This window comes from Pseudophryne corroboree, chromosome 10, assembly GCF_028390025.1.
Source record: "Pseudophryne corroboree isolate aPseCor3 chromosome 10, aPseCor3.hap2, whole genome shotgun sequence".
NCBI classification, from domain to species: Eukaryota; Metazoa; Chordata; class Amphibia; order Anura; family Myobatrachidae; genus Pseudophryne; species Pseudophryne corroboree.
The window spans coordinates 117,028,961-117,051,555 of NC_086453.1; the positions used below are offsets into that span (position 1 = coordinate 117,028,961).

Consider the following 22,595-nt stretch of genomic DNA (forward strand, 5'->3'; position numbering starts at 1 on the left):
CTGCAGTGCCACTCCTAGATGGGCCAGGTGTTTGTGTCGGCTACTTGGGTCGCTTATGTTAGTCACACAGCTACCTCATTGCGCCTCTTTTTTTCTTTGCGTCATGTGCTGTTTGGGGGGTGTTTTTTGGAAGGGCCATCCTGCGTGACACTGCAGTGCCACTCCTAGATGGGCCAGGTGTTTGTGTCGGCCACTTGGGTCGCTTATCTTAGTCACACAGCTACCTCATTGCGCCTCTTTTTTTCTTTGCGTCATGTGCTGTTTGGGGGGTGTTTTTTGGAAGGGCCATCCTGCGTGACACTGCAGTGCCACTCCTAGATGGGCCAGGTGTTTGTGTCAGCCACTAGGGTCGCTTATCTTAGTCACACAGCTACCTCATTGCGCCTCTTTTTTTTCTTCTTTGCGTCATGTGCTGTTTGGGGAGTAGTTTTTTGAAGGGCCATCCTGCGTGACACTGCAGTGCCACTCCTAGATGGGCCAGGTGTTTGTGTCGGCCACTTGGGTCGCTGAGCTTAGTCATCCAGCGACCTCGGTGCAAATTTTAGGACTAAAAATAATATTGTGAGGTGTGAGGTGTTTAGAATAGACTGAAAATGAGTGGAAATTATGGTTATTGAGGTTAATAATACTTTGGGATCAAAATGACCCCCAAATTCTATGATTTAAGCTGTTTTTTAGGGTTTTTTGAAAAAAACACCCGAATCCAAAACACACCCGAATCCGACAAAAAAAATTCGGTGAGGTTTTGCCAAAACGCGTTCGAACCCAAAACACGCCCGCGGAACCGAACCCAAAACCAAAACCCGAAAAATTTCCGGTGCTCATCACTAGTGTTTAACCCCCTTAAGACTGTAGACAGAGGGATGGTGCTGTAGAGACACAGGCAAGGATGATGCTGGAGTGATAGAGGTGAGGAGTGAGGATGGAGAGATGAGGATGAGGCTGGAGAGAGACAGGCATTGGTTGACGGGCCTTTGCCTACAGTACCAGGGAGGGATGGGTCACCAAAACCATAATTGTACCAGGCCCCAAGATTTCTGTTGCTGTCCCTGCTTCAGGCTGCTGTTGCTGGAGCTGATGAAGTAGAAGCTGGTGACTGCAGAGCGGGAGGAGGTGGATGTGCAGTCTCTTTGCTCCTGGGTGTCACTGCTTTGGCTGATGTTCAGCTGAGGGATAAGCGCCCCATGTCTGCAGTTATTACCCAGCCTCAGCGCAACTTCTATTGCAAGAACTGGGACCGCCTGGAGATTATCTTAATTTCTACTTTCCCCGACCAAAAGAAATGGCCGTTCTTCCCTAAAGGAGATGCCCTGGCTAGCACTACCTTTCCAGGAAAAACACAAGCAGGTAGGTGAGGGCGGAGGGTGCAGCAGCTTTAAAATGGTTGAAGGTGGCCTTGTGAGAGGGAAGATGTAACCTATGTAATTGTAACCTTGTTGGTCAATACTGTCACAAAATGTAGATCTGGAGCAACAGGACAGGAGGGACTCCTCCCCAATGTATAGTGAGAAGTTAAATGCGGCTTGATTGACAGGAAAGGACCATTCAGGGGAGGTAAAGGGGAGTGGTGGTGTAAGGTAGTATTTAATGTGAGGTCACGTTCCTTGTAGTGAGGCCATGCCCACTTTGTTGGCACCTACCTGGCTTTGGTGCATGGAAGTGTTTCTCAGTATGTTACATCTTTGAAATGGGGGGGGGGCTGACAGGGAGCAATTTGTACTGTTCACACTGCATTTATCCCATCATAATAACAGTAGTAATAATAATAATAATAATAATAATAATATACCACAAGGCTGATACTGAGTCCTACACAAATGCAACTGTAGACAAATATGTGCACACTACACATGCAGCAAAAAAAAAAAATGGCAGACGGCGCATGTGCTGTACCCTGCATATGACCACAATCGGAAACTGAAAGAGCATACGATCCATCGATTGTCATACCATTCTGTCCGTAATCTGGGAATTTCTGGGTGGCGGCTGCCTCCTACTGTATGCTCATTTGCACACAGATCAAAATGGAATGCCTACTTCAGGTACTGATGAATGATTAGGGACAGAAAAACAGCGGGTGGTAAGGCCTTCTATTTAAAGATAGTAGGGTACTTACATCAGCATTAAGTAGTAACCAAGCGAGGAAACAGAAAAGCAATGGAAGATTCATCTGATTTAGATTGAAGTCCAACATATTTTACTTTACTTCTATAAATTTGTGCGCATATATTTGATCCCGGAGTTATGCCTGTGCTCTGTTCATTTTTATGGTAGAAGAAAAGATATTTAGCCTTCACCTGAGAATAGGGTTGTTTACGGTAAGAGCAGAGAAACTCTGGAATGCAGTCCCACAAGAAACAGTACTGACGTACTCCATAGAAAGACAGAATATGCAGGGCTGTGGGCATAATTTTTTACACAATAGTATGTTGATTCACAGCATGATATTTCTTAACTACCTTCCATACAGTTACTCTGTATATAAGCCCTTGTGCAGGTTTGTTTAGCACAGGGATTTAGATTTGGGTGGGGTGTGTTCAAACTGAAATCTAAATTACAGTAGAAATTAAGCAGCCAGTATTTACCATGCACAGAAACACTATAACCCAACCAAATCTAACTCTCTTTGCCCATGTTATATCTGCCCCACCTGCAGTGCAGCGTGGTTTTGCCCAATTTATTAATTTTTTTGTTTGCTAACAATGCCCCATAGACAGTGACCAACCAGTGGTAAGTCATTTCATGGTTTTTTGTTATATTTTGGCAATACAAAATTATTGACCATGTGGCACCATCGATACAAGGTGGTGACTATGACAAGTAGGGTTACCACCTCATCCCTTTAATTCTGGACATATATTAATTACACAGGTTCTGTGGCTGGCTGACTTCAAGACTCCATTTCACCTGGTTTTAATTGCCACAGAACCTGTGTAATTAATATGTGTCCAGAATCAGTGGCGTAACTTCAACCCAGGTGCTCGGAGGCAAGATAAATGTTGTGCCCCCTCTCCCACGCCCCACCCCATGACCCGAAAAAAATTATTTGTATTTTAACTGAACTTCTCTATACTTGCCACTGCATCACTCTTCCCATTGTAGTTAAAAAACACACACACACACACACACACACACACACACACACACACACACACACACACACACACACACACACACACCTTGGCACAGATAGAAAAATAATACTGCACATAGGCCACCACAGCGAACATAATAAAACACGTTGGCACAGATAGAAAAATAATACAGCACATAGGCCACCACAGTGAACATTATAAAGCACATAGGCCACCACAGCGAACATTATAAAGCACATAGGCCACCACAGCGAACATTATAAAGCACATAGGCCACCACAGCGAACATTATAAAGCACATAGGCCACCACAGCGAACATTATAAAGCACATAGGCCACCACAGCGAACATTATAATGCACATAGGCCACCACAGCGAACATTATAATGCACATAGGCCACCACAGCGAACATAATAAAACACGTTGGCACAGATAGAAAAATAATACAGCACATAGGCCACCACAGTGAACATTATAAAGCACATAGGCCACCACAGCGAACATTATAAAGCACATAGGCCACCACAGTGAACATTATAAAGCACATAGGCCACCACAGTGAACATTATAAAGCACATAGGCCACCACAGCGAACATTATAAAGCACATAGGCCACCACAGCGAACATTATAAAGCACATAGGCCACCACAGCGAACATTATAAAGCACATAGGCCACCACAGCGAACATTATAATGCACATAGGCCACCCCAGCGAACATAATAAAACACGTTGGCACAGATAGAAAAATAATACAGCAAATAGGCCACCACAGTGAAAATAATAAAACAGTGGGGGATATCCAATTACCCACGGCCAGTGGCTGTGGGTAATTGTATCGCCGGGGGCTATCCTATTAGCCTCGATGCGGCGCTCCTCTCCCTGATGCCGGCACTTATCAGGGATTAGCCACCTGAAGCATAATCCGCGATAAACTTAATCCCAAAGCCGCTATAATAGTTTAATTTTTTGTGCCAGTGCCCACTGCTTCTCTCCTGACACCTATCGCCACAGACAGTGATGGCGCATCAGTCACCACCCTCCACTTTGTGCGCTGTCTCCAGTCCAGGCCAGCTCCTCAGTACAGCCAACTGCTAGGGTCACGGTCGGATGTCACATGACCAGGGCTGTCTCAACAGCAGTGTAGGACTCTGGGCAAGGCAATGCATTGGGGCCCCTACCTAGCCTTCAGTGGTGGTGGGTGGCGGTGCTATTAGCGGCGACTGCTATGTCCCACAGGCAGTAGTGGGTGGTCATCTTACGTGACCATGACAACATCCTCCAATGGCGAGGGGGAGGGGGGTTCCTGTCCTGTTTAAGAAGGGTGTTAGTGAGATGGGTGCGGGAGGGAGAAAACTAAACTGGAGAAGGGCGGGCATTAGGCATTAGGCTGCATGTGGGGTGTCACTGTGACTGGACTATCTCTGTGGTGTTAGGTGAGGGGGCAATGATATGGGGGAAGTGGGATGGTTGGGGAGGGAAGAGGAAAGACACAGAGCTGGCAGGGTGGGAGACACTTGGACATTGGGGTGTCAATAATATGGTGGTGGACACTGTGCTGGAAAAGAGGAGAGCACTGGGATGAGTGGGGGAGGGGCAGTGAATTGGGTGGGGTGGGGGGGGTAGAGGGAGCATTGGTATGGGGGGATTGGAGCACTGTCCTGTAGACAGCCTGCCTGCCCACTCCACACTGGCCCCACAGTTCACATGAATGAAAAAAGACATCCAATATGGTATGAATTAAAGTTGAACAATAGGTAACCTAATGACAACTACTCACTACTTTTTAGAGCCTTCCTCTTTTTTATCTTCGGCCTCCGCTTCCGTGACCCTGCATGGCTATCACCTTGCCTGAGAGTGCATCTCCCCAACGCATTGCTCCGGGTGCTGCAGCTGCCGGCCAGGGCTCTGTACATGGTGACGCAGCTCTCAGCTTCTGTCAGCCTTATGTGTGTGTGAGACACTGCTCCGCACTACGCTCGTCTGTCTCCAATACATTGCTCCATCAGCTCTCTCCTCTGACTGGATGGCTGCTATCAGCGTGGCTACCGCCGCATCCCCAAGCTGGACATCTGCGTCGATAGCATCCATTCAGTCAGAGGAGAGAGCTGATGGAGCAATATATTAGAGACAGACGAGCGTAGTGCAGTGTGTCTCACACACACAGGCCAATAGTATCCAATGGAAGGAGCGGCCCTGCACATGATGGCCGTGACCACCACAATGCTGCTGACTCAGTACAAGGTCACAGAGGGGGAGCACCGCGCTGATGCTAATGGGCGCTCTACCTCGGCTGGGTGGCTCAACGCTTCTTGTAAAACAGGAAGGGCATGGTCAGTGCATGAGCCAGGTGCCCCCTTCAGGGCTGGAGCCCGGCGGCAACTGACTCCGTTGCCTCCGGGAGTTCCGCCCCTTTCCAGAATTAAAGGGGTGAGCAAACAGTTTCCCATTGAGGTCTTAATGAACATTTATCACTCCATTGCTTTTTATAAGCTTTACTTGTTGCCAACAGGTTCTTTTATATTGCACTACTTCGTTATTTTTTGTAACAATAGCCAAAATAATACTATGTGCAGTGTATTGATTTTCACAACAGATCTTCCCAGATGCTAAGGCATCTGGAGTATCTACAGTGCTGTTATTATATGAGCCATTTTATTTATATTTGTGTGGTATGACTGTTAGGGAACTCCAGCTCCTGTGAGACCCCTTGAGCCAGTGAGAGAGTCTTCTGCCAATAACAGCCGCTCTTGTTCCTTTAGATCTGTAATGCACTCACCAGTACTTGAGATGCAGCCTGGACTTAAACCTCTAGCAGTAGGGGCTCACACAATAGGCTGGAGACCATAAGGTAATAAACATGAGTATAGCTGAGTGCAAGGCAAGGGTTAATTGCAGGCAGACTGGATACAGGAATGATAACTGCAGACAGGCTTGACAAGATATGGTAACTGAAGATTGCAGGACTGGATATGCACTGGTTACAGGAAATGATAACTGAAGGGAGTAGATGTTTGTTACAGGTGAACACAGCCAAGCAATGGTTAGCTGCTGGGAAACAAACAGGTACTGGGTTTGTGCTGATTAAAAGTAGAGTACTGGCAGCATGAACCTTGTTGCAGAGAGACTAGCTGAATCGATAGTGTGACTAGGCTGCAGTCTATAATAACAGACATAATGCAAACTCAGTGGCTAGACTTTGGCTGGAATACAGGTTTAGATGTTTCGGTGATACTGTAGTTTGCTGCAGACTTGTGACTACAGGCATGGCTGGAGTGGAACCAGAGCTAGCAAGATATAATCACAGAGACTTGGCAGGAGCCTGAAATTGGATCAGGATCAGTCATGAGAGTAACTGGAGGGCCATGGCAAGATAATGACATGGACGAGGTGTGGACACAGGATGGCAGGTACAGGGCAAGATCCAACAGGGAATGGGTTCAGGAGTGGCAGTGACAACACACAGGGGACTGAGGCATGATACAGTAATGCAGGTACACAGACACAGGGAACCAGTACTCAGGAATAGACAGACTGGGAACTGTAGAGGATACAGTGAACATGTGAAAGGCTTGCTAGGTTCAGGAACTAGGGAGTATCACCGGCAAGGCAGAACTGACAAAAATCCTGTGGGCATTGAAATGTTGAATCATCCGACCTCTGTGTTCGTGAGTTTTATTTTAAAGAAAAATGTCTTTGAGTGCCGCACCATTGTTGTTCTCTATCCATTCATTGTGAGGGCACCAAGACTCGTTACATTATATAGGTGGAGTGCTGGGTTTTATGTGGTTTTATATATATATATATATACATATATATATATATCTTTACATTCACCTAATTATACCCCAAACTATATTTTATTTAAATTCAGAGAATGTTGGTTCCAAAATATTACACTAAATTGTTAAGCTAGTTAACTCCGTCAAAGTCTTACCTTCTGGACAGCAGAGACATGCGGTGAGCTAAATAGCTGAGGAGGCACTGGCTAGCACCAGAGCCAGATTTACACCTGACTCACAAAAACATGAGGATGTCTTTGTCTAAGAATTACACAGATTTTATACAAGTGTTGAGCAGTTTGGATTTTAGGAAATTCGAGCCCGTCCCAACTTCCGGCAACTGAGTAAATCTGAGCCCTGACTCGGGTTTTACCACCAGGTTCAGATACCAAATTGAGACAAAACGTCATCATCCTGTCGGATTCTTGCAGGTTTTGGTTCCTATTTAATGACCCCACAGTGGTGCGCAATTTCACTCTAGCCATGCTGCTGTGTGCTGTGCTGTGCTCTGCTGTGTCTAAGAGCTGTGTCCATTCACAAACTGTGCTGTCACTGTATCCATCTACAAGCTGTGCTGTCACCTTGTCCATCCACAAGCTGTGCAGTCACTGTGTCCCTCCACAAGATGTGCCGTCACTGTGTCCATCCACAAGCTGGCTGTCACTGTGTCCATCCATAAGCTGTGTTGTCTCTGTGTTTATCCACAAGCTGTGCTATCCCTGTATCCATCCAGAAACTGTACTGTCACTGTGTCCATCCATAAGTTGTGCTGTCACTGTCTATCCACAAGGTGTGCTGTCATTGTGTCCATCCATAAACTGTGCTGTCACTGTATCCATCAAGTGGTTGTGCTGTGTCCATAAAGTGTCTGTGCTGTGTCCAGTCACCTTAGTTTAATTATTTTTATCACAGTGGTGCTGCACTGACTCCACAGACCATAGCCCATTGCGTTTACATATAAGCAGAGTGACGCCCGGCAGTGTCAGTTGTGAAAAATAAAAAAAAAGTTGATAAAAAATAAAAAAAGTTTTTACAACCTGCGTATTCTGTACCCCAGTGTGTTTATTCATGTAAACATAAAAGCTCTTTGAATCCCTACTTTGTGAGTTGAGCTGCAATTTGAAAAAATACTAAATATATTGTTCTATTGTTTGTACTGTTCTATGCGCTGTACCACAGTGCAACTTTGTTCACATATATAGAAAAGCCCTTTGAATTCCCACTGTTTAAGTTGAGCTACGAATAAAAAAATATATATATATTGTTCTATTGTTTGTACTGTTCTGTGTGTTGTACCCCAGTGTGTTCACATACTGTACATATAAAAGCCCTTTGAATCCTGGCAGTGTGGGCTGAGTTGGCATCTTGGCACTTTAGAGCTGTTAGTTTTGCTGCCTTAAACCCATTAGTAGCTTGTTTTGTGGTGGCTCAAACTAACCAAGCACTTCAGCACAAAAGTGTCAGTCCCTGTTGCTGAAGTGTTTGATTTGTTAAACTGTGCATGTACTTTTTAATATCCAACATAAGGGTAGGTGGGATGGGCCAAGGACAATTCCATCTTGCACAAGTTTTCATTTCTGCCACTGCTGTGTGGCAATGTTTTATAGATATGCTATAAACTGCCATGTGTTTGTGCCACTGCTCTGTCGCTTAGTAACCAGCCAGCTCATTGCAGCCTTCGACCTCAACTGAATGAAATAAATATTGTGAGCTGTGAGGTGGTTAACACTGACTGGAAATGACTAGAAATGAATGTTTTTGAGGTTAAAATACCGTAGGAACAAAAACGGACCCAACTTCTTCAATTTTAGTTTTTTTAATAAATTTTTGAAAAATACAGATCCAAAACCAAAACCAGTGATCCAGTTTTTGGTAAACCAAAGCCCAGCGACGAATTAGTACAAAAGCCAAAACCAGACTATACTTTTTTTTTATGGTTCAATGGGCCTAATTCAGACCTGATCGCTGTTGTGCGAATTTGCAAGGCGGCCAATTATCAAACAACTTTTTGTACGGATCATAATGCGCATGTGAGAGGCCAAACTGCGAAAAAAAAATTTTGATCGCTAGTGGTTCACAAGTTGATTGACAGGAAGCAGACTTTTGGGGGTGGTAACTGTCCGTTTTCTGGGAGTGTCTGGAAAAACGAAGGCGTTCCCAAGCGTTTTCAGGGTGGGTGTGTGACGTCAGCTCCGGCCTGATCAGCCGGTTTCTCTCGCACTGTAAAAGTAAGTTTTGGGCTACGCACAGACTGGAAAAAACATTTGATGGTGAGTGAGTTGCATATGGATTTGCAGCTGACCGGCGTTTGCAATGCTTGTTGCACGGTGTATGCAGACTTACACGGGGCGGATTTGCACTCTGTCTGGGCGGTGAATGTCTAATCACAAACCTCTGCAAATTCGCAGAGGAGCGATCAGGTCTGAATTAGGCCCAAGGTCATTGGCTTATACCCCTTTCACATCGCACTAAAAATAAGAATTTACTTACCGATAATTCTATTTCTCGTAGTCTGTAGTGGATGCTGGGGACTCCGTCAGGACCATGGGGTGTAGCGGCTCCGCAGGAGACAGGGCACAATAATAAAAGCTTTAGGATCAGGTGGTGTGCACTGGCTCCTCCCCCTATGACCCTCCTCCAAGCCTCAGTTAGGATACTGTGCCCGGACGAGCGTGCATAATAAGGAAGGATATTGAATCCCGGGTAAGACTCATACCAGCCACACCAATCACACCGTACAACCTGTGATCTGAACCCAGTTAACAGTATGATAACAACGAAGGAGCCTCTGAAAAGATGGCTCACAACAAGAATAACCCGATTTTTGTAACAATAACTATGTACAAGTATTGCAGACAATCCGCACTTGGGATGGGCGCCCAGCATCCACTACGGACTACGAGAAATAGAATTATCGGTAAGTAAATTCTTATTTTCTCTAACGTCCTAAGTGGATGCTGGGGACTCCGTCAGGACCATGGGGATTATACCAAAGCTCCCAAACGGGCGGGAGAGTGCGGATGACTCTGCAGCACCGAATGAGAGAACTCCAGGTCCTCCTCAGTCAGGGTGTGCCCCTGACCAAGTAGCAGCTCGGCAAAGTTGTAAAGCCGAGACCCCTCGGGCAGCCGCCCAAGATGAGCCCACTTCCTTGTGGAATGGGCTTTTACTGATTTTGGCTGTGGCAAGCCTGCCACAGAATGTGCAAGCTGAATTGTACTACAAATCCAGCGAGCAATCGTCTGTTTAGAAGCAGGAACACCCATCTTGTTGGGTGCATACAGGCTAAACAGCGAGTCAGATTTTCTGACTCCAGTCGTCCTGGAAACATATATTTTCAGGGCCCTGACAACGTCAAGTAACTTGGAGTCCTCCAAGTCCCTAGTAGCCGCAGGTACCACAATAGGTTGGTTCATGTGAAAAACAGAAAACACCTTAAGGAGAAATTGAGGACGAGTCCTCAATTCTGCCCTGTCAGAATGAAATAATTAAGTAAGGGCTTTTATATGATAAAGCCGCCCATTCTGACACACGCCTGGCTGAAGCCAGGGCTAATAGAATCTTCACCTTCCATGTGAAATATTTTAATTCCACAGTGGTGAGTGGATCAAACCAATGTGACTTTAGGAAACTCAAAACAACATTGAGATCCCAAGGTGCCACTGGGGGCACAAAAGGAGGCTGTATATGCAGTACCCCTTTTACAAACGTCTGAACTTCAGGCACTGAAGCCAGTTCTTTTTGGAAGAAATTCGACAGGGTCGAAATTTGAACCTTAATGGACCCTAATTTTAGGCCCATAGACTGTCCTGTTTTCAGGAAATGTAGGAAACGACCCAGTTGGAATTCCTCTGTAGGGACCTTCTTGGCCTCACACCACGCAACATATTTTCGCCAAATGCGGTGAAAATGTTTTGCGGTTACATCCTTCCTGGCTTCGACCAGGGTAGGGATGACTTCATCTGGAATGCCCTTTCAGGATCCGGCGTTCAACTGCCATGCCGTCAAACGCAGCCGCGGTAAGTCTTGGAACAGACAAGGCCTCTGCTGGAGCAGGTCCTCTCTTAAAGGTAGAGGCCACGGTTCTTCCGTGAGCATCTCTTGAAGTTCCGGGTACCAAGTCCTTCTTGACCCATCCGGAACCACGAGTATCGTTCTTACTCATCTCCTTCTTATGATTCTCAGTACTTTTGGTATGAGATGCATAGGAGGGAACACATACCCTGACTGGTACACCCACAGTGTTACCAGAGCGTCCACCGCTATTGCCTGAGGGTCCCTTGACCTGGCGCAATATCTGTCTAGTTTTTGTTCAGGCGGGACGCCATCATGTCCACCTTTGGTTTTTCCCAACGGTTTACAATCATGTGGAAGACTTCCCGCTGAAGTCCCCACTCTCCCGGGTGGAGGTTATGGCTGCTGAGGAAGTCTGCTTCCCAGTTTTCCACTCCCGGAATTAACACTGCTGAGAGTGTTATCACATGATTTTTCGCCCAGCGAAGAATCCTTGCAGTTTCTGCCATTTCCCTCCTGCTTCATGTGCCGCCCTGTCTGTTTACGTGGGCGACTGCCGTGATGTTGTCCCACTGGATCAATACCGGCTGACCTTGAAGCAGAGGTCTTGCTAAGCTTAGAGCCTTGTAAATTGCCCTTAGCTCCAGTATATTTATGTGGAGAGAAGTCTCCAGACTTGATCACACTCCCTGGAAATTTTTTCCTTGTGTGACTGCTCCCCAGCCACTCAGGCTGGCATCCGTGGTCACCAGGACCCAGTCCTGAATGTCGAATCTGCGGCCCTTTCATAGATGAGCACTCTGCAGCCACCGCAGAAGAAAACACCCTTGTCCTTGGAGACAGGGTTATCCGCTGATGCATCTGAAGATGCGATCCGGACCATTTTCCCAGCAGATTCCACTGAAAGGTTCTTGCGTGAAATCTACCGAATGGGATCGCTTTGTAAGAAACCACCATTTTTCACAGGACCCTTGTGCAATGATGCACTGATACTTTTCCTGGTTTTAGGAGGTTCCTGACTAGCTCGGATAACTCCCTGGCCTTCTTCTCCGGGAGAAAACATCCTTTTCTGGACTGTGTCCAGAATCATTCCTAGGAACATTAGACGTGTCGTCGGAAAAAGCTGCGATTTTGGAATATTTAGAATCCACTCGTGCTGTCGTAGAACTACTTGAGATAGTGCTACTCCGACCGCCAACTGTTCTCTGGACCTTGCCCTTATCAGGAAAGCGTCCATATTTCTTTTAGGAAGAATCATCATTTCGGCCATTACCATGGTAAAGACCCGGGGTGCCGTGGACAATCCAAACGGCAGCGTCTGAACTGATAGTGACAGTTCTGTACCACAAACCTGAGATACCCTTGGTGAGAAGGGCAAAATTTGGACATGTAGGTAAGCGTCCCTGATATCCAGTGACACCATATCGTCCTGGTTCGCTATCACTGCTCTGAGTGACTCCATCTTGATTTGAACCCTTGTATGTAATTGTTCAAATCTTTTAGATCTCACCGAGCCGTTTGGCTTCAGTACCACAATATAGTGTGGAATAATACCCCTTCCCTTGTTGTAGGAGGGGTACTTTGATTATCACCTGCTGGGAATACAGCCTGTGAATTTTTTCCCAATACTGCCTCCCTGTCGGAGGGAGACGTTGGTAAAGCAGACTTCAGGAAATTATGAGGGGAAGACGTCTCGAATTTCCAATGTACACCTGGGATACTACGTGTAGGATCCAGGAGTCCACTTGCGAGTGAGCCCACTGCGTGCTGAAACTCTTGAGATGACCCCCCACCGCACCTGAGTCCGCTTGTATGGCCCCAGCGTCATGCTGCGGATTTGGCAGAAGCTGTGGAGGACTTCTGTTCCTGGGAATGGGCTGCCTGCTGCAGTCTTCTTCCCTTTCCTCTAACCCTGGGCAGATATGACTGGCCTTTTGCCCGCCTGCCTTTATGGGTACGAAAGGACTGAGACTGAAAAGACTGTGTCCTTTTCTGCTGAGATGTGACTTGGGGTAACAAAAGTGGATTTTCCAGCTGTTGCCATGGCCACCAGGTCCGATGGACCGCCCCTTTATACGGCAATACTTCCATGTGCCGTCTGGAATATGCATCACCTGACCACTGTCGTGTCTATAAACATCGTCTGGCAGATATGGACATCACATCTACTCTTGATGCCAGAATGCAAATATCCCTCTGCGCATCTCGCATATATAGAAATGCATCCTTAAAATGCTCTATAGTCAATAAAATATTGTTCCTGTCAAGGGTATCAATATTTTCAGTCAGGAAATCCGACCAAGCCCCCCCAGCGCTGCACATCCAGGCTGAGGCGATTGCTGGTCGTAGTATAACACCAGTATGTGTGTATATACTTTTTAGGATATTTTTCAGCTTCCTATCAGCTGGCTCCTTGAGGGCGGCCGTATCTGGAGACGGTAACGCCACTTGTTTTTATAAGCGTGTGAGCGCCTTATCCACCCTAAGGTGTGTTTCCCAACTCGCCCTCACTTCTGGCGGGAAAGGGTATACCTCCAATAATTTTCTATCGGTGGAAACCCACGTATCATCACACACTTTAATTTATCTGATTCAGGAAAAACTACAAGTAGATTATTCCCACCCTACATAATACCCTTATTTGTGGTACTTGTAGTATCAGAAATATGTAACACCTCCTTCATTGCCCTTAACATGTAACGTGTGGCCCTAAAGGAAAATACGTTTGTTTCTTCACCGTCGACACTGAAGTCAGTGTCCGTGTCTGTGTCTGTGTCGACCAACTGAGGTAAATGGGCGTTTTTACAAGCCCCTGACGGTGTCTGAGACGCCTGGACAGGTACTAATTTGTTTGCCGGCCGTCTCATGTCGTCAACCGACCTTGCATCGTGTTGACATTATCACGTAATTCCTAAATAAGCCATCCATTCCGGTGTCGACTCCCTAGAGAGTGACATCACCAATACAGGCAATTTGCTCCGCCTCCTCACCAACATCGTCCTCCTACATGTCGACACACACGTACCGACACACAGCACACACACAGGGAATGCTCTGATAGAGGACAGGACCCCACTAGCCCTTTGGAGAGACAGAGGGAGAGTTTGCCAGCACACACCAAAAACGCTATAATTATACAGGGACAACCCCTTATACAAGTGTTTTCCCTTATAGCATTTTCACATATGTAATCATATCGCCAAATAAGTGCCCCCCCTCTCTGTTTTAACCCTGTTTCTGTAGTGCAGTGCAGGGGAGAGCCTGGGAGCCTTCCTCACAGCAGAGCTGAGCAGGAAAATGGCGCCGTGTGCTGAGGAGAATAGGCCCCGCCCCCTAAAACGGCGGGCTATTCTCCCGGAGTTTGTGAGATCTGGCAGGGGTTAAATACATCCATATAGCCTCAAGGGCTATATGTGATGTATTTTAGCCATAAAAAAGGTATAATACATTGCTGCCCAGGGCGCCCCCCCCAGCGCCCTGCACCCTCAGTGACCGCTGGTATGAAGTGTGCTGACAACAATGGCGCACAGCTGCAGTGCTGTGCGCTACCTTATGAAGACTGAAAGTCTTCTGCCGCCTGTTTCTGGACCTCTGGACCTCTTCAACTTCGGCATCTGCAAGGGGGGTCGGCGGCACGGCTCCGGGACGAACCCCAGGGTGAGACCTGTGTTCCGACTCCCTCTGGAGCTAATGGTGTCCAGTAGCCTAAGAAGCAAATCCATCCTGCACGCAGGTGAGTTTACTTCTCTCCCCTAAGTCCCTCGTAGCAGTGGCCTGTTGCCAGCAGGACTCACTGAAAATAAAAAACCTAACTTAAACTTTTATTCTAAGCAGCTCAGGAGAGCCACCTAGATTGCACCCTTCCCGGCCGGGCACAAAAATCTAACTGAGGCTTGGAGGAGGGTCATAGGGGGAGGAGCCAGTGCACACCACCTGATCCTAAAGCTTTTATTATTGTGCCCTGTCTCCTGCGGAGCCGCTAAACCCCATGGTCCTGACGGAGTCCCCAGCATCCACTTAGGACGTTAGAGAAAACCCGGTATCGACACGGCATATTGCCGTGTCAAAACGGGTCAGTGTGCGATGTGAAAGGTCCTTTGCAGAATTAGCGGGTCGCCTGACCCGGTAATTCAACCAGGTAAAAAAGAAGGGTTATTACCGGGTTGAATACCGGGTCAGGTGCAGTGTGAATGGGAGCAATTCCGATGCGACACGGCTCCCATTCACAGCATAGGCAGAGGCGGCGCAGGAGATGAGCTCATCTCCCGGCGCCGCCTCCACCCCCTGCCCCTGCTGCTGCTGCGCCCCCCGCTGCTATGGCAACAGACCTGGTATATTGCCGGGTCGGAAAGCCAGCAGAGGAGCGCAAATGCCGGATCCCACCCGGTAAGGACACGTTTCTCTTACTGGGTAGGATACGGCATTTGCGATCTGAATGCAGCATAAGTGAGACAGAACATTCCCCAAGAATATCAATTAATGGACACCTGGGGAACTGAGAAGAGTTGACATTATTTGTGATCTTCTCCTCTGGCACCCTAGGCATGATAAGGATGCAGCGTCTGTACATTGTTTAATAGGGGGCATGCATCCTGAGTGCAGCTACTGACAATAGGGTAAAAGATGCCACTGCTGAATGATGTATAACAGTGCTTTGTTGCATCAGCTTGGGCCAGTGGCGTAACTAGAAATTTTTCTCCCCCAAGCCAAAAAATTCTTCGGCGCCCCCCCCCCCATAATTGGCACTAGGAAAGGGATCAACATGTGCGCGCCGAAGGCGCGCGGCGCCAAAAAGGGGCGTGGTTTTGTTTAAATGGGCACGGCTTCGCATAAAGAGGCGTGGCATTGCAGGAATAGACTACCTTATACCCCAGTTTTGCAACCTGCACGCCCAGACGTTAGCCACCACAGGAAAGAAAAATAATCCTGATTCATGCCCCTTCCATTATTTGTCATTTTTCCTCCTTATAGTAATGCCCAGTATACATTATGCCACATACTGCAAAGGCCCTCAGACATTATGCCACACACAATAATGCACATGACACAATATGCACACACCGTAATGCCCCCGACACATTATGCCACACACCGTAATGTCTGTGACACATTATGACAGGAATCGCAATGCCCGTTATACATTATGCTACACACTGCAATGCCCCTGATACATTATAGCACATACCACAATGCCCATGATATAGTATACCACACACCGCAATGTCCGTGATACATTATGACACACACTGCAATGAACCTGAGACATTATACCACATACCACAATGCCCATGATATAGTATACCACACACCGCAATGTCCGTGATACATTATGCCACACACCGCAATGCCCGTTATACATTATGCCACACTGCAATGACCCTAAGACATTATACCACATACCACAATGCCCGTGATATAGTATACAGACACCGTAATGCCTGACACATTATGCCACACACCGCAATGCCCATTATACATTATGCCACACACTGCAATGACCCTGAGACATTATACCACATACCACAATGCCGTGATCTAGTATACCATACACCGTAATGCCTGTGACACATACCGCAATGCCCGTTATACCCTATGCCACACTGCAATGCCCCTGAGACATTATACCACATACCACAATGCCCGTGATATAGTTTGCCACACACCGTAATGCCTGTGACACATTCTGACACACACCGCAATGTCCGTGATACATTATGCCACACACCGTAATGCCCATTACACATTAAGTCCTACATTAAGGCTTCTAATTACTTTTAAATTACCTGCTCGTTGCCAGGGGTTTCATGCTCTTGGTTCCATGCACGGTGCCAGGGGTTTTCATGCTCAGGGTGTCAAGCTCGTTGCCAGGTGTTTCATGCACTCGGTGTCATGCTCGTTGCCAGGGGTTTCATGCACTGGGTGTCATGCTCATTGCTAGGGGGTAGTGCTTGTTGCTAGGGCTGTGCTCCCAGTGCCACATATGTCCTCAGTGCCAGATATTCCCCCACGGTGCCAGGTACTCACATGCCCCCAGTGCCAAATATAGCCTCTCCCCCCAGTGCCACATATGCCCCCAGTGCCAGATATTCCCCCACAATGCCAGGTGCTCACGTGCCCCCAGTGCCAAATATAGCCCCCCATGTGCCAGGTACACATACAGTGCCATATATGCCCCCTCAGTGCCCCCCCAGTGCCATATATGCCCCCTCAGTGCCTCCCCAGTGCCATATATGCCCCCTCAGTGCCTCCCCAGTGCCATATATGCCCCCTCAGTGCCCCCCAGTGCCATATATGCCCCCTCAGTGCCCCCCCAGTGCCATATATGCCCCCTCAGTGCCCCACCAGTGCCATATATGCCCCCTCAGTGCCCCACCAGTGCCATATATGCCCCCTCAGTGCCTCCCCAGTGCCATATGTGCCCCCCAGTGCCATCTATGCCCCCTCAGTGCCCCCCAGTGCCATATATGCCCTCAGTGCCATATATGCCCCCTCAGTGCCATATATGCCCCCTCAGTGCCCCCCGCAGTGCCATATATGCCCCCTCAGTGCCATATATGACCCCTCTGTGCCCCCCCAGTGCCATATATGCCCCCTCAGTACCCCCCAGTGCCATATATGCCCCCTCAGTACCCCCCAGTGCCATATATGCCCCCTCAGTGCCCCCCAGTGCCATATATGCCCCCTCAGTACCCCCCAGTGCCATATATGCCCCCTCAGTGCCCCCCCAGTGCCATATATGCCCCCTCAGTGCCCCACCAGTGCCATATATGCCCCCTCAGTGCCATATATGCCCCCTCAGTGTCTCCCCAGTGCCATATATGCCCCCTCAGTGCCCCCCAGTGCCATCTATGCCCCCTCAGTGCCCCCCAGTGCCATATATGCCCTCAGTGCCCCTCAGTGCCATATATGCCCCCTCAGTGCCCCCCGCAGTGCCATATATGCCCCCTCAGTGCCATATATGACCCCTCTGTGCCCCCCCAGTGCCATATATGCCCCCTCAGTGCCCCCCAGTGCCATATGTGCCCCCCAGTGCCATATATGCCCCCTCAGTACCCCCAGTGCCATATATGCCCCATCAGTGCCCCCCAGTGCCATATATGCCCCCTCAGTGCCCCACCAGTGCCATATATGCCCCCTCAGTGCCATATATGCCCCCTCAGTGCCTCCCCAGTGCCATATATGCCCCCTCAGTGCCATCTATGCCCCCTCAGTGCCCCCCAGTGCCATATATGCCCTCAGTGCCCCCCAGTGCCATATATGCCCCCTCAGTGCCATATATGCCCCCTCAGTGCCCCCCGCAGTGCCATATATGACCCCTCTGTGCCCCCCCAGTGCCATATATGCCCCCAGTGCCATATATGCCCCCTCAGTGCCATATATGCCCCTCAGTGCCACCCCAGTGCCATATATGCCCCCTCAGGCCATATATGCCCCCTCAGTGCCCCCCCCTGTTCCATATATGCCCCCTTAGTGCCCCCCCAGTGCCATATATGCATACCTCCCGCAGTGTCCCGCGATGGGGGGGGCAGTTGGGAGGCTCCTACAGTCACTGCTCTGCATAGCAGAGCAGTAGTGAATAGACGCTGTGCACATGCGCACAGCGTCTATTCAGCGCAGACAGTGGGAGAGAGGGCATGCCAGCAGCTCACAGAGTGCTGGGCATGCCCCCTCAGTGACGAAACGGGGGCGTGGCCCGCGATCGCGGGTCCTCCGCGAAGCCACGCCCCCTTTTCATAGGACACGCCCCCCCCCCGACACGCCGGAGACTCAGAGGGACACAGGAGAGGCGCACGCTGTGCCCTCCGTGTCCCTACTTCACAGCGGGGGGCTAGTGACAACAGATTGACAAGCGGACGTTCGTCCGCATGTCAATCTGCTCTAAATCAGTGGCGGCGCCCCCGCAGCCCCTCGCCCCCAAGCCACCGCGAGGGCTGCGGGGGCAGTAGTTACGCCACTGGCTTGGGCAGTGCGGCTAACCACTATTGCAGTAATCACAGTGGTGTAAAGCCAGCAATTATTGCAACACTAGCTCATCAATGTACAAGTGAAGCCATCAGGTGAGGGGGTTGGTTATATTGAAGGTCAGATGCAGTTTGTATAAATATCTTGTTATATATATCACTCATTTCTAACACTTATATATGGCTAATCTTAACACAAAACTATTATATACAGATGTGGTGTAACGATTCTTTTGATTCTTGAGAGCATTAACTTTGAACGTTCCTCTTACTGTATCTCCGTATGCTAATAACCTGGATTACATTACATAATTTATGTTTTAAAATACCCTTTGCAAAAAAACTAAAAAATAAAATACATAGCGTTTAGTCATGTCAGAAGGTCTGGAAATCAAGTAATATTCAGTTTTATATACACATATATATATATATATATATATATATATATATATAAAATATCTGTAAAGTGCTGCGGAATATGTGTGTGCGCTATATAAATAACTGGTAATAAATAATAATACATTCAATAATATTACATTGCTTTCTGCAAATTGCTCAGACTTAAAAATGTATGCCCACGACATGACAAGTCAGAAGTGGTGCCATCTGGTGATAGATTTATGAAATGCACTTAAGTCTTCCACTCATAAAACATTGAAGCTTCCACAATCGTGTTCATTGGCCCTCATTCCGAGTTGTTCGCTCGGTATTTTTCATCGCATCGCAGTGAAAATCCGCTTAGTACGCATGCGCAATGTTTGCACTGCGACTGCGCCAAGTAACTTTACTATGAAGAAAGTATTTTTACTCACGGCTTTTTCTTCGCTCCGGCGATCGTAATGTGATTGACAGGAAATGGGTGTTACTGGGCGGAAACACGGCGTTTCAGGGGCGTGTGGCTGAAAACGCTACCGTTTCCGGAAAAAACGCAGGAGTGGCCGGAGAAACGGTGGGAGTGCCTGGGCGAACGCTGGGTGTGTTTGTGACGTCAACCAGGAACGACAAGCACTGAACTGATCGCACAGGCAGAGTAAGTCTGGAGCTACTCAGAAACTGCTAAGTAGTTAGTAATCGCAATATTGCGAATACATCGGTCGCAATTTTAAGAAGCTAAGATTCACTCCCAGTAGGCGGCGGCTTAGCGTGTGTAACTCTGCTAAATTCGCCTTGCGACCGATCAACTCGGAATGAGGGCCATTATCCACATAATTTTAATTAATGTTTTTATTATTCAGTCATATAGAACAGAAATAGAAATAAGGTGGAGTCTGTAAAGCAAATAATTTGTGGTTATTTAGCAAAAAGGAAATCATGTATTTTATATCTTATTACTGACAAATATATTCATTGTAGGTATCTATGCTGTTGTAAGAATGGTATCCAGTCAGGATAACCATGTTCAGGATACTGGAAGTTGGAATACAGATGTCGGAATCCCAACACTGCTCGGAATGCTGACGCCGGCATCCCAGCATGCATCAAAATGCCGGGATCCCGATCGAGGTTTTCCGGACTCCACACTGATAAGCCGCGGGGGAAATGGGGTGATGTTAGCTTTAGGCTGCAGAGGGAGCGTTAGGATTAGGCTGCAAAGGGGTAATGTTAGGGTTAGGCTGCAGGATGGGACCCCCCCCAGGGGAGGAAGAGGGTTAGGCTGTGGGGGAGGGACAGTAGTAAACGCAGGATTTTTAGAGGGGGTTTCCAGATAGGATATATATATATATGTATATAAACCTCACTAGATATATATATATATATATATATATATATATATATATTTATATATATATATACGGTCCTAGCATAGTCACGGCACTGCAGGTTTTCAAAAGAAGCTTGTTTCATTGTATGATGTTTCGGGGGTACACGGGCCCCGTCCTCAGTTGCTTCACTTCTGAGGATGGGGCGCGTGCAGCCCCGAAATGTCATACAATGAAACAAGCTTCTTTTGAAAACATGCAGTGCCGTGCCGTGACTATACATCCGTCACTGGGTGGTTTATCACTAGGACTGTGCATAATTCTGACAAGGGCACGCAGGTAACAGTTACGTGGGGTGCCGAACTGAACATCGGATATATATAGATATATGAATGCATATATATATATTTAAAAAATAGAGATAAGGGCGCCTTCTAGTGTCTAGATAAATAAATATAGTGTATACCCAATGTGAAAGGAAAAGTGGACACTACTTATCTGGGGCATGTATTTCTCTTCGGATAACGCCATGATGAAGTCTGAATATTGACGAAACGCGTTGTAAAAACCTTTTATCCCTGGCTGTGGATTTTAAATGATGGGATTTGTTCATCCCTGTAAGGTTTTTTATATACAACCATATTTTTGCTGATTAATGGTATAAAAACGGTACGCGCTATGTTATATTTCCTTTATCTCTTTTATGTACCAATATTGGTCTCGTGACCGAAGAGAAATACATGCCCCAGATAAGTAGTGTCCACTTTTCCTTTCACATTGGTATACACTATATTTATTTATCTAGACACTAGAAGGCGCCCTTATCTCTATTTTTTAAATCTCACTATATGTGTGTGTTCCAAGCACATGTTCTTCTGTTTAAGGTTGCTGCCACTCGTTTTTAAGAGGAGTGTCAATCCATTTAATTAATTTTATATTAATTATAAATTCTCTACCACGTGCTTTGGTAGTGCAATTCCGAGTGCCACCTGGGCGCCTCCGCATCTATTTTGGTTTTGCATATATAAATATATATATATATATATATATATATATATATATATATATATATAAACCCCCATGTGTGGTGTGTGTGTGCACACATACAGAGCCAGGGAATACATTCAGAGGGATAGAGAGAGAGTGAGAGAGAGAGAGGGAGGAATGGAGAGAAGGGGCGGGGCATGGGGGAGAGAGAGAGAGCAGAGGGAGGGAGAGAGGGAGGCGGCGAGCATGAGGAGAGACAGTCATGGAGAGGGGGCTTGGGGAGAAACAGAAGGGGGACATGGGGAGATAAAGAGGGGGTATGGAGAGGAGGGAGAGAGAGGCACAGGCACTGGCGTTTCTATAATGGGTGCAGTGTGTGTGGTGCACACGGGCCCCTGAGTCCAGAGGGGGCCCCCACTGCACACACTGCACTCATTTGTAAAATACTTACCCCTCCGAAGTCCAGCGTCCGCATCCGCAGCACCGCTAGAACACAGTGAAAATGGCCCAGCGGCCATTTTCACAGCATTCTGCGCATGCACAGTAGAGAGATCTCAATGAAAATGTCCGCCGCGCCATTTTCCCGGAGATCTGCACATGCGCAGTAGAGTCTGAGCCCTCTAGTGCTCAGACTCTACAGTGCTCCGGGCAGAGAGGAAGGGGCCCGACGGAGGAGGCTGAACACGGGCCTCCTCCTCTCTTAAAACGCCCCTGGGCACAGGGAGAGAGGGGGCATTGGTAGAGTGAGGGGGGCATGGGGAGAGAGAGAGGCATGGAGAGGGAGAAGCATAGAGAGAGAAAGAGAGGGGGCATTACCAAGAAGAGAGAGGGGGGGGGGCATGGGGAGAGAGAGGGGGCATTGGGAAAGAGAGAGGCATGGGGCAGGGAGAGAGAGAGGGGGGAGGAAGAGGCATGGGGGAAGAGAGAGCGAGGGAGAGAGGCATGATGAGGAGAGTGCCCGGGAGAGCAGTTACAGTACTTGCAGGTCCATGCGCAGGTCTGGAAGAAGCTCCATGGTCCCACAAGCCGAGCACCCCAGGTGTGCAGTGCTCTGT

General features: G+C 47.8%; 1 protein-coding gene across 2 annotated transcripts in view; it reads right to left on the minus strand.

The window, feature by feature from the left end:
* Positions 1 to 18,480, minus strand: part of LOC134965077 (tetra-peptide repeat homeobox protein 1-like) — a 38,039-nt gene extending 19,559 nt beyond the window's left edge. The window contains exon 1 of one of the 2 annotated variants that reach the window (XM_063941640.1): positions 18,391 to 18,480. In XM_063941640.1, the coding sequence (XP_063797710.1) occupies positions 18,391 to 18,452 (62 nt within the window). In that variant the 5' untranslated portion in view covers positions 18,453 to 18,480. Of the gene's footprint in view, positions 1 to 16,675; positions 16,962 to 18,390 lie in introns of those variants that run through there. The other variant, XM_063941641.1, reaches the window with a different exon arrangement.
* Positions 18,481 to 22,595: the final 4,115 nt, after the last annotated feature.